Source organism: Misgurnus anguillicaudatus, chromosome 7 (assembly GCF_027580225.2).
Source record: "Misgurnus anguillicaudatus chromosome 7, ASM2758022v2, whole genome shotgun sequence".
Lineage (NCBI taxonomy): Eukaryota > Metazoa > Chordata > Actinopteri > Cypriniformes > Cobitidae > Misgurnus > Misgurnus anguillicaudatus.
The window spans coordinates 41,414,638-41,431,147 of NC_073343.2; the positions used below are offsets into that span (position 1 = coordinate 41,414,638).

Sequence of the window (16,510 nt, forward strand, 5' to 3'; positions counted from 1 at the left end):
ACCATTTATCCCAAAGCAAACTTCGCCTATAATCTGTGTAGACCAATCAGAAACGAGATGATTTGACACCACACAGGCTTGTGTTGTTAGGAGTCGTTATGCGTACCACCGACGCAAACTATACGCCAAATTTTGATGAACACAAACCATCCTTACCTATAAATATAAATGTGATAAACAGTTTTAATAAAGTGTCCATCTTTTCCTCGTTTAATTTTCATATTGTCATTACGCCTAAACGGTTTTAATAAAGTGTCCGTGTTTAATTTTTGCACGTCAGAGGCTGCGCATAAATCCGCGCATTATTGATCCTCTTGAGTGAACCAATTCAATACGGAAGTAGCGCCCGTTAGAGGCGCGTCTGCACGCTGATTCGTGGTCAGTGTTTATACGAGACGATCAGCAGCACACAGCGCAATGGCATCGTTCAGCACATCCTCCGCCAGACCCTACCACATCATCATCTTTGGGGCTACTGGTTTTACCGGACAGTTCGTAGTGGAGGAAGTTGCCCGCACCGCGTCCGAAGGCCCGAAGGGGACTCTGAAGTGGGCCATAGCCGGGAGAAGCAAAGCCAAACTGGACAAAGTTCTCGAGCAGGCCGCCGCAGTTCTCAGTGCGTAGAGACACACTTGTCCCTCTGTTTGTGGTCTTTAACAAAATAACAACTTATGAGATGTCATTTCAGCATGTTTTAGCACAATTTAATTAGCTTGTGATCAAAGAAATCATCTTGGCAACATAGTTTCTGTCAAACTTATATAGATGCTACGTTTGAAATTATGATTTTTTTTGATATGACATTTGATTTAAAAAAAAGTGTAAGCCTTCAAAATCTTTGTTTGAATTTATTTTGGGATGACAGTAGTGGCTAACCCAAAATTAATATATAATGCATTACTGTAATTAATTATATATATATAGTGAATAACTGTAGCATTAACTGTGGTTAACATGTTGCTATTTTGTATAGATAGTCTTGATCCTTATCTCATAATGTGGCAAGACAGTTAAGGATTTGTAACTGATAATTGTTTTAAACCTGCATGTGCATATCAATAAAGTATACTAAATTTGATCATGTATGACACTTGAAAGACCTTCTAACCCTTTATGGTCTTTTGGCAGATAAGAATAGATAACTTGGCAAAGTTGTGCAAATGCGTGGAGGGTTGTGATGACCTCACACTATTGATTTGGACTTGACTTTGACCCACACTGATTTTCCTACTGCAAGCTTCAAGAAACACTCCACTTTTTTTGAAAATATGCTATTTTTCCAGCTCCCCTAGAGTTAAAGTTTTGGAATCCATTCAGCTGATCTCCGGGTCTGGCGGTACCACTTTTGGCATGGCTTGGCGTGGTCCATTGAATCTGATTGGACCATTAGCATGACGCTCAGGAATGATAGAGGAGTTTTTGATGTTTTTCCTGGTTGAAACTTGACTCTTCTGTAGTTACATCATGTTCTAAGAGCGACGGAAAATTAAAAGTTGTGATTTTCTAGGCAGATATGGCACGAACTATACTCTCATTCTGGCGTAATAATCAAGGACTTTGCTGTCGTAACATGGCTGCAACTGGCACAATGATATTACGGAGCACCTGAAAGTAGTCCCCTTGGTAACTTTAAATAGCAGGGGACTATTTTCGGTCACTGCGTAATGTCATTGCGCCTGCTGCAGCCATGTTGCGACGGCGGAGTTCTTGATTGTTGCACCGGAATGAGAGTATAATCGCAGCTTTTGATTTTTCGTCAGTCTTGGTGCACGGCGTAGCTGCTGAAGAGTCGGGTTTTGAGTAGGAAGGATATTGAAGCTCTTTGATTTTTTTTGAGTGTGATGCTAATGGTCTAATCAGATTCAATTAATTATGCTAAGCTATGCTAAAAGTGCTAGCGCCAGACCCGGACATCGGCTGAATGAATTCCAAAACGGTAAAATCCATTGTTTAACTCTGTGAGAGCTGGAGGATAAGCCTATTTTCAAAAGAAGTGGAGTGTCCCTTTAACAAATAAATGCCCAGCTGTAGGGACACTGCATCCCCTTGTTTTGCTTGGATAATGTACTTGCATTTTTTCAGACAATGCCCTTTTAGTGTTGGGACGGCAGTCTCCAGGGCGGTTTTGATTAATCCTGAACAGCTGATGGAAAATTGTCTTCCACTGACATATTACAGCACACAGCTGTGCTTTTGATTCTGTAGCTTTGAATCGGTCGACTCGGATGTTGTTTTATTTTTAGATTTTACGTCAAATCAAAGCCAGCATTTTATTGATTTTGAATAAGGTTATTTAAGATATGTGACCCCGTTGGTATAAATCCACCTAAAGTCATTTTCTGATTTTCTAAAATTAAACTTTGATGCCCCAAATTAGATTATGATTTAAAGTGATAGTTCACCCAAAATTGAAAATTTTAACATTGTTTTCAGGTAAGCCCGAGCTGGCGTCAGAAGTGGACGTCATTGTCGCGGATGTCGGTGAACCGGACTCGTTGGCTGCTTTGTGCAAACAAGCGGTGATTGTGCTGAACTGTGTGGGGCCTGTAAGTATGCACACGATATTAAAGATGAACAAAACCCCGGCCCCAATATTAGGGCTTCCATATTGTATAAGGAACATTAAAACCTTCCTGATACGCTTTATCATTATATTATGGATTTACTTATCACATTACAAAGCAATTTGATGTTATTTTGCATAATTTGATCATACTTTTGTTGCCTGCACCATACATTATATTTGATTTGTTGTCCTTACAGTACAGATTCTTTGGTGAACCGGTTGTCAAGGCATGTGTGGAGAATGGAGCCCACTACCTCGACATCAGCGGAGAACCACAGGTCAAACATCATCATCATCAGTCACATTTACAATCTGATTTTATTCAAATGAATGAAATGTTTGGCTCATCATGCAAAATGTTTTTTTTATATTACTGTAGTTTCTGGAGAGTATGCAGCTGAACTACCATAACCAGGCTGCTGAAAAGGGTGTTTACATTGTGGGAGCTTGCGGGTTCGACTCCATTCCTGCAGACATGGGTGTTATTTATACCAGGGACCAGTTTAAAGGTGTGATTGTTTACGTGTCACAGACTGCATTTTCTAGTTATATCACCTAATGCATTTGCTTAAAGGGCACATGTGAGATGAACAACAAAAAAGCACAATTTTTGTGTCTATACCTTTAAATGCAAATGAGCTACGGGTCCTCCCTCCCTAACAGACAGTGAGCACTTTTGGTTAAAAATAGATCTGATTTCTATAAAACAATCTTGAGACAATCATTTTTTAGCCACATTAGCGCGAGAATGTGCTAAGAAACACATTTAGAAGGCTTTTGTGTAAAATTAACCGGTCAGTCAGTGGCTGTGGGTGGAGCATTACCAGTGTGACATCACATTAACAAGAAAATAAAACAGCATGTCTAATGATACTGCTTTGGATTAATGGTCATTAAAAAGGATAGGATGGATTTTGTAGGGTAGTTGTGTTCACACACTGCCAACACACATTTATCTTCAAACATCTTGTAAAAGTTGGATGTGCCCTTTAAATCGTTTTTATGGAAAGTTTGTCATACTTGAATCTTGCAGTAAATTTTGTAAAAACCAATAAGGTACCCGAGGTTGTGAATTGTGAATATACACTCACCTAAAGGATTATTAGGAACACCTGTTCAATTTCTCATTAATGCAATGGTGTGGGGGATGTTTTTTTTTGGCACACTTTAGGCCCCTTAGTGCCAATTCAGCATCGTTTAAATGCCACGGCCTACCTGAGCATTGTTTCTGACCATGTCCATTCCTTTATGACCATTATGTACCCATCCTCTGATGGCTATTTCCAGCAGGATAATGCACCATGTCACAAAGCTGAATCATTTCAAATTGGTTTCTTGAACATGACAATGAGTTCACTGTACTAAAATGGCCCCCACAGTCACCAGATCTCAACCCAATAGAGCATCTTTGGGATGTGGTGGAACGGGAGCTTCGTGCCCTGGATGTGCATCCCACAAATCTCCATCAACTGAAAGATGCTATCCTATCAATATGGGCCAACATTTCTAAAGAATGCTTTTAGCACCTTGTTGAATCAATGCCATGTAGAATTTAGGCAGTTCTGAAGGCGAAAGGGTCAAACACAGTATTAGTATGGTGTTTCTAATAATCCTTTAGGTGAGTGTATTCACGACTGCAAAGAGTTAATTTACTTTCTTTTAAACGTGCCCTATCTTGCTATCTCATTGCATAAAGTCTTTTAGTAGTGTCATCTGTTTCAGCTGTTTTCTAAGCATCGATTTGTTTTATTTGTTAACAGGAACACTAACAGCCGTGGAAAGCTTTTTGACTGCGAGCGCAGGACCGGAGGTCAGTGTTTTCTAATTAAAGGATTACTACACTTACATAAAAATAAAATCTGATAATTTACTCACCCCTTTGTCATCCAAGATGTTTATGTCTTTCTTTGTTCAGTTAAGAAGAAATTAAGTTTTTGAGGAAAACATTCCAGGATTTTTCTCCATATATTGGACTTTATTGGACCTCAGCAGTTTTCAGTTTCAATGCAGTTTAAAATCGCAGTTTCAGTGCAACTTCAAAGGACTCTAAACGATTCCAACCGAGACATAAGGGTCTTATCTAGCAAAACGATTGTCATTTTCACCAAAAAATTATTAAATGTGTCCTTTTATACCGCAACTTCTCGTCTTGCACTAGCCGTGTGATGCACCAGCGCAACCTTACGTACTATCATGTGGGAAGGTCACGCGTTACATATGTGAAACGCACACTTGCAGACCATATTAAACTGACAAAAAGATGTTAAAGCAACACCAGAGAGTTTTTTTTACCTTAAAATAACGTTTCCAAAAAAGTTTCAGTATTTCATCCACTCGAAACAGGGTGAACGGCACTTTCACATTCGCTTTGCAGCCCTCTATCGGCCAAAACCGCACTAAAGAAGTTTCCAACCAGCGGGTCGCAGATCTGTAGTTCAAGTGAAAACTTCAAAAACTTGTAGGCAGACCTACAATCCAGTCAGAGCCAGCTATGCTACAGTATTTACGACAGTGGTAATGAACAATTCCGCTTCTAACCTGTAGGGGGAGCAAAGAGCAAAAACTCTTTAGTGTTGCTTTAATTAGTATCATTCCACATACAACGTCGTAACGGTCCTCTTTTTCCACACTTGTAAACACTGGAGCGGTATTTTTGAATACGTCATGCGTGACCTTTCGACGTGACTATGTAATGCGTGGGGTCGCGCTGGCGCGTCACAGGGCTGGTGCAAGACGAGAAGTTGTGGTTTACATTTTTTTGTGTGAAAATGACAATTGTTTCACTAGATAAACCCTTATGCCTCAGTTGGGATCGTTTAGAGTCCTTTGAAACTGCGTTGAAACCGGAAACTGTTGAGGTCCAATAAATTCCACTATACGGAGAAAAATCCTGGAATGTTTTCCTGAAAGGGCTTGGTTGCTTATTGACTGAGCAAAGAAAGACATAAACACCTTGGATGACATGGGAGCAAGTAAATTATCAGTTTTTTATAAAAGTGGACACCAAAGAATTAAAATTCTGAACACTTTAAAAAGGCTTTTGTGTTGAAGTCTCAGCTGATTCATATTCTCGTGTGTTGCCGGAGGGAGGATGCATCCATGATGGCACCTGGCAGTCGGCCATTTACGGCCTTGCCGACAGCGACAAGTTGCGGAGCCTTAGAAAGAAGTTTGGTCACAAGCCTCTGCCTGTGGTGGGGGCTAAAATGAAAAGGAGGTACAACAAACAAAACTGTGTATCTTCACAGTTGTAAGAACTGTGATATTATAGTAATATTTACAATGAATTTGTTAACCAAAACTGTCCTGATGTCGTGTTTCGACAGAGGAGCGCTGTTTTTTAGTAATGAGGTACAGCAGTATGCCATTCCTTTCATGGGCACCGATCCATCAGTGGTGAAGAGAACCCAACGTTACCTACATGAGGAACTCAACGAGACTCCGGTTAGTCTTCATCAGTTTATTATTAACCACCCTGTATTCCCAGAATTCTCAGCAACCATTCCCAGGCATGAGTATAAATTGAAACTGTCAGTTAAGATTCAAACTTGAACCTGTTTAACTGGACTGAAGCTGAACTAGTCCAACTAGTATCTGAAAATACTGATGGCCCCTGAAACATTTGCATGTTTTTGGGGCGGTACGACAAAGGTTACATTGACTGCAAACAGTATTATGGTTATTGTACGGATGGGCAAAATAAAGATCTAATTTTTCTGTTTTCTAAAAATTATGTCCACAACCGTAAATATGTATTTCTGTCATTTACATCAAATGAAATATGTGACCCTGGACCACAAAATTAGTAATAAGTTGCATGGGTATATTTGTAGCAATATCCTACAATACATTGTATGGGTTTAAATTTTCACAATTGTTATGACAAAAATCATTAGGATATTAAGTAAATATCATGTTCCATGAAGATATTTGTAAATTTACTGTCATAAATATATCAAAAATGTAATTATCATTAGTAACATGTGTTGCTAAGGATTATATTTGGACAACTTCATAGGCGATTTTCTTAATATTTTAGATTCCACATTTTCAAATACTTATATCTCAGCCAAATATTGTCCTATCCTAACAAATCATACATAAATATAAAGCCTATTTATTTTTCAGCTTTCAGATTAGGTATAAAGCTCAATTTAAAAAAATATCCTTAACTGGATTGTGGTTTAGGGTCCCAAAAAAAGGCAATGGCATTTCTTACTTTGCCATAAGTCTTACTATCTCAGGATCATTGCCATGCGAGTATTGACCATAGGCTGTAAAAAAAGATGGTCGCCGCCCGTTCGCTCTCTTCCATTGGTGAAAACTGAAGCCGCCAGTGTCCCGATATGGTGCTGGCATCTTCATGGGTCTTGAGTCTGCGCAGTAGCGATTTCGGGACCAGTAGTGAGCAGGAAGTAAAGCTGCGAAATCAAGGCCCCGCCCTCGCAGAATGCGCATATCACAGCTGTCAATCATGACGCCACACCACCGTTTTTATAGCATTAAATAACTAACTAAAAACAAACTTATTTTAAAAACAAACACTTGAATTAACATCAGCGTGATAAAAACTACAGTATATGACAGAAACCAGCTTCGGAAAAAAGATAGTTGGTCTCAAGTCCAATTGAATAACATGGGGGAGGCGGGGTTTATGTCTTATACTAGGGCCAATCACTGGGGGGGGCAATCGAGACGTTTTGGCTTCACTTTTCAGGGCTTGTGCGGCACGCTTGGTATTGACTCGCTGTATGTATCCTACACAGGTTCAGTATGGGGCGTATGCTGGTGTTGGTGGCATTTCCAACCTTTTTAAACTCCTCTTTGCTGGAATGATGTTCTGGCTCCTCGTGAAGTTCAGTTTTGGGAGAAATCTCCTCATTAAGGTAAAACTTAACATTTCATGTTATTCTGAAATACCGATGTTAATGTAATTCTTAACTTAAAATTTTTACTTTATTTCTGTAGTATCCAGAATTTTTCTCTTTCGGCTTCTTCTCCAAAGCGGGTCCAACTAGGAAACAGGTATTACATATACCTATATCATCATCTAGTGTGTTATCAGCTCGGTCCTGTTTGAAAAACATAAGGGTCACTAGCTGCGTTTCCATTAAGGATTTGAACACAACTTTAGCGTTATTTTCTAAATGTCAACAAAAAACTATTGTGAAATGACAACGTTTCCATTACCCAATGTTATGCGACTAAAACGCTATTTTCTTATCACGATAAGTCATTCCCAAAACCATTGAAACGAATGTGTCATACAGTACTGCGTGGAACAAAATCCCAATGACATCAAAATACTGTGAGAGCGACTAAAAAGCATACAAAGCATTCGACTACCGAATTGCACCCTGTATGTCATACGCTTGTCAGTTCTTGTGAAGCCGCATGCAGTCAAACACACCTCTTCTGTCTTGTCCTCCAATCAGACATACCGCTCCATATAAGAAAGATCATGTGACTTTAACGCATATCAGGCGACCTATAAATGTGGACTATTTTGTGTAATATTCCTTTTTTCGAAATGCAGGTTTTGCGATTATATATGGGAATTTATGCAAAATTGACATTTTTCATTGGGCGCTTTTTTAATTGCACAATTTGAAGGGTTATGGAAACGCAGCTATTGTTAAACATTTTGCAGCCCTCCTCCATCTTCATGATTTTAATTGTGATATCTGCAGATGGAGGGCTCTTCTTTCCGCTTTGGATTTTTTGGTGAGGGTTACACTGAAGGTGTTGACCCCACCGAAGGAAAACCCAACGCTAAAATCCGCACTACTGTCCAGGGACCAGGTACCTTGTTCACCGTTGCCTTATATTAGTGTGAATCCATATAACTCATCTCTATTTACAGCTGTATTGACTTTATGTATAGAACTTGTAAGCTTGTGTCTGCTGTTTTCCAGAAGCTGGATATGTCGCCACACCACTCGCAATGGTTCAGGCAGCCATTACAATGCTGAATGAATCCAAATCCCTGCCTAAAACGTGAGTAGTGCTGGTATATAACCGAATGCATACACTTTAGGGTCTTCAGGTTTACTTTCTGTTAATGCTAAAAAGCAAATGTTTGTGTGATTGTGTTTTCTACATAAAATCATCCTTCATAATATAAAGAACATTCTGTTTAACTATAAACTTTATATATTTAATATTGACAGAGTAAGGCTGTGTTAAAGGGACACTACACTTCTTTGAAAACATACCCACTCTCCAGCTCCTCCAGAGTCAAACACCTGACTTTATTTTTACCGTTTTGGAATCCACTCAGCCGATCTCTGGGTCTGGCGCTACTACTTTTAGCATAGCTTAGCACAATTCATTGAATCTGATAAGACCATTAGCATCGCGCTAATAATAACCAAAGAGTTTCAATATTTTTCCTTTTTAAAACTTGACTCTTCTGTAGTTACATTGTGTATTAAGACCGAAAGAAAATTAAAAGTTGCAATTTTCTAGGCCGATACGGCTAGGAACTATCCTCTCATTCTGGCGTAATAATCAAGGACTTTGCTGCCGTAACATGGCTGCAGGAGGCACAATGATATTACGCAGTGCCCAAAACTAGTCCCCTGCCATTGAAAGTTACCAAGGGAGCTATATTTGGACACTGCGTAATATCATTGTGCCTTCTGCAGCCATGTCACAACTTAAAATTTTCTGTTGGTTTTAGTACACGATGTAACTACAGAAGAGTCAAGTTTTAAAAAGGAAAAATATCCCAACTCTTTGGTTATTTTTTTTTGGGCGATGCTAATGGTCTAATCAGATTCAATGAATTATGCTAAGCTATGCTAAAAGTGCTAGCACCAGACCCGGAGATCGGATGATTGGATTCCAAAACGGTAAAAATCAAATGTTTACCTCTAGGAGAGCTGGAAAATGAGTATATTTTCCAAAAAACTGGAGTGTCCCTTTAAAGATTGAAATCAAACTTTGATGTTCCTAATCTCAAAATAAGATTGAGACTTTAGCCTGGCCTTCACAGACAGGGTCACATGTTGTTTCTTCATAGATTATTTAACATTCACATTTCATTGAATGTATATTTTATTGGTTTAATATTCACAGAGGCGGTGTGTACACTCCAGGTGCGACATTCGCCAAGACCACTCTCATCGACCGCCTCAACAAACACGGCATCCAGTTCTCTGTGCTTTAAGTGGTATAAAATGATTCTGGACCCCTATGACTTCTAAGACACCGGTTCATCTGCTTGCTCAAACATAGAGAAATCTATATTGTAGCTTTCTCGGCTCATTTACAGCATTGCTGTTTTCCAGTTTAGTGTCCTGGCTTGCACACAGTAGACCGGGCTGGATTTATTAGCATGCACTTTGCTCCATTGGCTGAGAATTTGCACTATATGAGTGTGGCACACTTTTTCTATTTAATCATCATAATCATTTCCCATTTGTTGTTTTATAAAGTACAAAATATTAATACAGATGACAGACATCTCTAAAAAAAAAAGAGTTGAAAGAAAATATAAATGTGTAAAACGAAAACTAGCTTTTGTAATGTTGTCATGAGTACATGTGTAGCCAACAACTTGCAGAATACTGAAACTAATTCAAGAACATGCAATTTTCAGGATTTTTTTAGCATTATTGTTGGAACCAATGTGCTAGATAAATGTTTGTTTCTCTTATTGCCTGCTGTTATTCTGGTTTGTTTCTAACCAAATAAATATATCATGCAGTATTCTGGAATAAAAGCATTAGTTGTATTAAAGACTGCATTCAGCATGTAAGACTACCTTAACACATAACTTACTGTATTTACTCTTTTGCTGCCAGCGTTTTTTTTAAAGTTGAAGTTGCCAGCCAGCGCCATCGTTTTTCATGATTTTCACAAAAGTTTAATGCCTTCCAGAAAATGTTCTTCTTTAAACATACAATACACCAAATGAAAGAACAGACCCTCTGCTTTAAAAAAAAACTTTCATCCTACCTTCAGTAGTTCTTTTGTAGTCAGCTTTTGAATATGGGTAGGTTTCTGCAAAAACACCACATTTTGAGCAAATAGATAATTCCATTTTTGTGACGGACTTTTCATAGAGATCCCATTCAGAGTGACCTTTAAAACAGACACGGACATGCAGCCGCTTGCCAGAGGCAATACTTCCGGGTTTAAAAAGTTGCGGAAGGGTGCCACCTGATGGATAATTGCGGTATTGCGGAAAGCCGGAAATACTCATCATTGGCATGGAAGCGTTTTCTCTTGATTGACGAGATATCTCGTCAATGGCGGCGAAAGAGTTAACTGTCTGCTATTTAATCATTACTATATACTTCTGTTTAAAAAATAGTTAATATTTTCCCACTCTGAACATATTTTAACATTTTTTAAATCAGTGTGTTAATGATTCGAGAAGGCAAGCAAATATTTGCCCAACTGAAAAAATTTAATCGGGTAAATCTTGTAATCAACAATAAGCATGCTCATAGGTCTACACAGGTTCATTTGGGTTGATAGGTTTAAGTTCCCTTGGGAAAAAAATAGTTTTTATTGTTTATGTATCTTTGTGGTGTTTTAATATACTTAAAGACAAACCATGTGCAAATTCATCAGTATGAGTATTTTCTCTATAAAATTTTCCAAAGACAGTCTCAAAAAAGGGGTTTAAAATTGCCCTTGTTTCAAACGTCAGAAACATGTAACCAATCACAGTTGAACGAGTGGATCAGGAGTTTGAGTAATCAATACGGATTTAACAGTTATGTGTTAGAAACTGCAGAATGTAGCATCTATTTACAAATATATCTATGGTCTGAGGCGGTTACTAATTCTCATATTCATAGCTCCGTGTATATTAAATAAGGCATAGTTTAGAGTTACATTCAAGCCGTTTTAAAGCAAGAAGAAGTTACTGTCACATGAAAAAAACTTTTACATACGCTATCATGATGCTCAAAGATGAGTTTTAAGTGATAAAATTACCGACTACATGTGGACTTTAAGCAGTTAGGACCAAATCCCTGACTTCTCTCTCTTTCTGCGCACAATAGCAGCCACATCTTGTTTAAGAGTCGTGACACACTGTTCCAGCTGCTCGGCAAAGTCCTTTAGGAGATACGCATGTTCATCCACAAACAGTCTGAGACCCAGCAGATCTGCTTCTTCCTACAGAGCCATAAACACAATATGTAGATATATATATGATCTCAACACTTACATCTGTATTACAGGCCAATGCATATACAGTCAAAAGAGTTCTGGTATTTGCATAAATAAAATTATTCTGACATTTATACAACCCCTTGCAACCTGCAGGGTTCCCACACTTTAGTTAACTTCAAATTCAAGGACCTTTCAAGGACTTTCCAGGTCCAATACCCTCAAATTCAAGGACTAAATGTGGGGACACATTTGAAGTGAGAGCAAGGTTACATCATGTTACCTTTTAAGATACATTGTTACAGTTCCCTTTCGAGGGAACTTGCGCTGCGTCACTGAGGTGACACTTTGTGGACGCTTCCAGGGGTAAGTGCGTCTGAATGTGTATATCAAGTTCAACCAATGGTGAAGCTTAACGACAAAGACAGGGTGACGTGGGAGCAAGGAAGTATATCGCTATCTGAAATATTGCCAAAGACGGCTTTTCAGGGACGCAGGAAGTATGGGGAGGGAGACGCAGCGTCTCGTTCCCTTCTCATGGAACCATAGATATGTACACTAGATGTCGCCTTGGCTACGGCAGTTCATTGGACCGAATGCGTGAACTAGAGCCGCCATCTTGAAACAGGGGAATCCCGCATCAGCGTCATTGTAGGCAAATGGTGTAACAGAAATAAAATCACCATAAATCGTCATGAACACGAATTTCTTGGTTTTCTGTTGGTTCGTTTCAACAGTCAGACGTGTATTTAGCATCTAGTACAGGAAAAAATAAAAGTTTTAATTTTATGAAAATTTACTTTTTCTAACTGTAATGCATAGTGCTAGTAGCCCTTACATCCATACGCAGCACAAAAGTCTGGCATCGTTCATGAATTCGAAGTACAGGCGGAGATAGCAGCTTTACCTAGCTACTTCCTATGACAAGACCCCTGTTCTAAGATGGCGGCGGTTTTGACGCATGCTCAGAGCCCCAAGGCGACATCTAGTGTATATATCTATGTCACGTTTTCATTTGTCACAATTATGCAAAAAAATTTGGTATGAATCAACATTCGCATACAGAAGATATAAGCATTTAAAGCGAACAGTTTAGCACATGTTCTTAAAAAGTCTAGAACTTTTATGATATTATCCTACACTACACAGGGAATAATATGGATTTTTTTCCAGAAAACTTCTTGCATAAAATAGATTAAAGCACTTTCAATGACCTGAATCTATGTATGTATATTTTCAAAAACTTCCCAGGGCCTTGAATATTTTCCCCCAGATTCACAAACTTTTAAGGATTTTAAGGACCCGTGGGAACCCTGAACCTGGAATGAGAGGCTTTGTTGTCTAATATATAGCGTGCCGCATACTCACGCTAGGTTTGTGTCTGCGCAGCCGCTGTAGCTGTCCTCTGACGGAAGTCATGCCGTGGTAAAACACTTTTAAGGCTTTGGCGAATTCAGCATCGCAGCTGCCTCTTCTATCGTGTCGACCGCGGTTATTTTCCACACCTGCAGCAGAATAACACAATGTGTGTATGCGTCTGATCTGTCAAGTATGTTAGATGCAAAATTAATTAGGTGTGCTGTAATGGCCTATGTGTGCACATGTTTTGGTAAGTTTCATGCTTGCGGTCACGGTAAAAAATTGAGAGATGCTGGGTTCAGATTCTTGTTGTCACCTGACCACAGATCATGATTTTTATTTTTGTATTTTTATTTCTTTATAATGTGACCAAGCACTCGTGTACCACGTGACCAAACCAGATGCTCACCATTTTTGGCTGAATGAAGCTGGTCTCTCAGAGCGCTGTTTTCTTTCCTCAGTGCTGCATTAGCGTTCCTCAGCTGTTCCAGGTCCTGATGAAGGGCATGCAGAGATGAACTTAGGTGAGATCCTCCGGTTTCTACAGCCTAAATAGAAATAAACAACCATTAAGGTGAAAAGGAATGTGTTATTTTAGAAAGCTTTGACTTAAATGGTTCTTCTATGGCATCACTGCGAAGATCCATTTACAGTATGTAGACATGTATGGTTTTGAGGTGTACTACAGGAACTTACAGAGTTTTCTGATGCACTGATCTTGTCTATAATAATGCTGTCGTCTTCTTGAGTCATCTTCACCCCATCCATACAGGAGACTAACTCAGAACATCCCTCTATAAGCACACACATAAGAATTGCTTATAGGAGTTCAATGACCCTGTGGTTTATTTATAATACAGTTATTTACAGGTGAAAAATTCGGACTGACCCTGTAGGCCCCACAGCTCCAGCACAAGGGCATTGCTCTGTAAGTAGTTTAAGAGTTCCTGTGAGGTTCTCCGTGCAGTAAACTGAACTCTGTGATCTAGCAATGGGTTCACGTTGTGCCACACTGCTGGAGAGTACAGAGGCTGTGGACAGTCAAACATCTGGAACCTGTTAATATGAATCAGACATTTGGTCGGACTTCAGTAAACCTGTAATATATTGCAAGAATGTGTGTTGCTGTAGTTCAGTTAGTAGGGGATTGCTTTAGCTCCTCACCATGTTTGAAAGACTTGCTCACAATGCAATGCTAACACGAATTAACTTACAGGATGAGAGTCCGAAGCAGGAGGAATTATGATATGTCGGTCTTGTCTACATCACCAATCCCGAGTAAACAGTTGCCTACAATCCGTGTGTTTATTGTAGTCCAAGAAAAGAGATTTACCTTGGAGACGATAACTCGCGTCATCGTTTACTTTGATGTTTGTACCTTTTGCATATTGTTAATAAGTACTAATACACACTTACACACCAAAGGAAATTTAAAAATGTGAATTGGACAATAGGTGCTCTTTAAAACTACTGTATTAAAAGCAGACAACACAAAGGATCTGATTTTATAAGCTGATTTTTACATCATCTTGCGCTCAAATTGTTTAAAATGGCTTGAATATTAACATTTGCAAGGTTTACAAATGTGCAAATGATAAACTTTCTATATAAATAGTTATTTCTGAATTATGCGTATTTGGCCGATTCTTATTTATGCATTTTTTATGCACTTTTCCACAAAAATATTTTTTTCTCTCTTTTGACTGGGTGGGCCAGCCGTCAATCTAAGTGGGCCAATGCCACCTTTGCCCTTATGTAGCCTCGCCACTGATTCGTACTTAGTAGTTGTCATACTAATTCAGTGTAAGATGAATAATTTGTGAACCTGGACCACAAAACCATAAGTCATAAGGTTCTGAAATTGAGATTCAATCATTTGAATGCTGGATAAGCTTTCTATTGTTGTATAGTTTGTTAGTATAGGACAATAATTGACCTAAATCTGGGGGTGTAAAAATATAAAATTATTGAGAAAATGCCTTTAAATTTGCCTTAGTAACACACATTACTTTGATAAATCTTTGATTTATTTACGGTAGGAAATTTACAAAATGTTTTAATGGAACATGATCTTTACTTAATATCTTAAGGATTTTTAGCTAATTTTAACCCATACAATGTATTGTTGGGTATTATACCCATGCAACTTGACTGATTTTGTAATCCAGGCAGGGTCACATTTAGTAAAAGGTGCAGTGGGTAGATTTTAGCAGCATCTAACAGTGAGACTGTGAATTGCAACCATCGGCTCAGTCCGCGGCTCAACCCTCCCTTTCAAAACGCATAGAGAAGCTACGGTAGCCACCACTGAACAAACATGTCATTGTCTGAGACAGCATACTGACAAAAGATGCTCTGTAGAGCCGTTTGTCCGTTTCGCCTAGGGCTACTGTAGAAAAATGGTGGCGCAAAATGGCATGGCGATTTTCCGCAGTTTATGTTGGTAAAACGACTCATTCTAAGGTAATAAAAAATAATGGCTGATTATATTAGATCTTTATATACCACTGATAATTGTATATTAAAAACTGTATAAAAATGTAAACTGATATGTCAAGTATTTAGGGTAAACTCCCCTTCCACTTGAGCAATAGCAGGAAACTGACTGACGGCTGGGCGGGGTTTTCCGGGGGAAGTTTTCCGGCGGAAGCCCATATAAAGAAGTGATACGTATCGAAAACCCCTGAAACGTCAGTTAGAACCATAATCGAAAAAAATTAGCCGAAACTTGTACGAACCCTGGCGTAGTGCATTCGGCACAGAAATACTCTGAAACACGCCCAACTGCATTTTTGACACTTTGCCTACGTTTAGCATGAGGAAACAACTCTATAACTGTGTTAATAAGTCAGAATACTTGAAATACCATTAAACCCCCCCTTTAATAAAATAAGTATGGATGGACATTAAAACTCTGAAAATACTGGCATTATAGGACCTTAAGATAATTTGGGTAATGAAATAATTAAAACAGAAGCAATGACAAAACTAACCCGATTTGCACGCCTCTGTTTCGTGCCTCTTTGACCCAACGCAGGCCACAACACTGATCTAAAACCAGCTGAAAATCCAACCGCTTCCCAAGAAGCTCTGATGGGTCAATAAGGATGTCGTCTTCACCAAGAGGCCTGCAAGATAACCACACCAGTAAAAAAAAACATTGTCCTTGCTTGATCTGAACACTATTGTGCAACAAACTGTACACTAATTATTTTGCAGACATTATTTAAAGGAATAGTCTACTCATTTTCAATATAAAAATATGTTATTACCTTAACTAAGAATTGTTGATACATCCCTCTATCATCTGTGTGCGTGCACGTAAGCGCTGGAGCGCGCTGCGACGCTTCGATAGCATTTAGCTTAGCCCCATTCATTCAATGCTACCATTTAGAGATAAAGTTAGAAGTGACCAAACACATCAACGTTTTTCCGTTTTAAGACGAGTAGTTATAC

General features: G+C 38.9%; 2 protein-coding genes across 11 annotated transcripts in view; one reads left to right on the forward strand and one right to left on the reverse strand.

Annotated features, from left to right (window-relative positions):
- The first annotated feature begins 336 nt into the window (after window positions 1–336).
- On the forward strand, window positions 337–10,309 carry LOC129417154 (saccharopine dehydrogenase-like oxidoreductase). Its single transcript, XM_055171635.2, has 12 exons — window positions 337–616; window positions 2,434–2,546; window positions 2,764–2,844; window positions 2,946–3,075; window positions 4,327–4,376; window positions 5,653–5,783; window positions 5,893–6,010; window positions 7,333–7,452; window positions 7,535–7,591; window positions 8,257–8,368; window positions 8,482–8,563; window positions 9,647–10,309. The coding sequence occupies exons 1-12, from the start codon at window positions 418–420 to the stop codon at window positions 9,735–9,737; spliced, it is 1,284 nt and encodes a 427-aa protein (XP_055027610.2). The 5' UTR covers window positions 337–417; the 3' UTR covers window positions 9,738–10,309.
- Window positions 10,048–16,510, reverse strand: part of kif28 (kinesin family member 28) — a 44,627-nt gene continuing 38,164 nt past the window's right edge. For all 10 annotated transcript variants that reach the window (XM_073870004.1, XM_073869998.1, XM_073870002.1 and 7 more), the window contains 6 exons: window positions 16,048–16,182; window positions 13,944–14,110; window positions 13,751–13,848; window positions 13,464–13,602; window positions 13,064–13,200; window positions 10,048–11,701 (listed from right to left, as the gene is read on the reverse strand). In XM_073870004.1, the coding sequence (XP_073726105.1) occupies window positions 11,543–11,701; window positions 13,064–13,200; window positions 13,464–13,602; window positions 13,751–13,848; window positions 13,944–14,110; window positions 16,048–16,182 (835 nt within the window). In that variant the 3' untranslated portion in view covers window positions 10,048–11,542. The remainder of the gene's footprint in view (window positions 11,702–13,063; window positions 13,201–13,463; window positions 13,603–13,750; window positions 13,849–13,943; window positions 14,111–16,047; window positions 16,183–16,510) is intronic.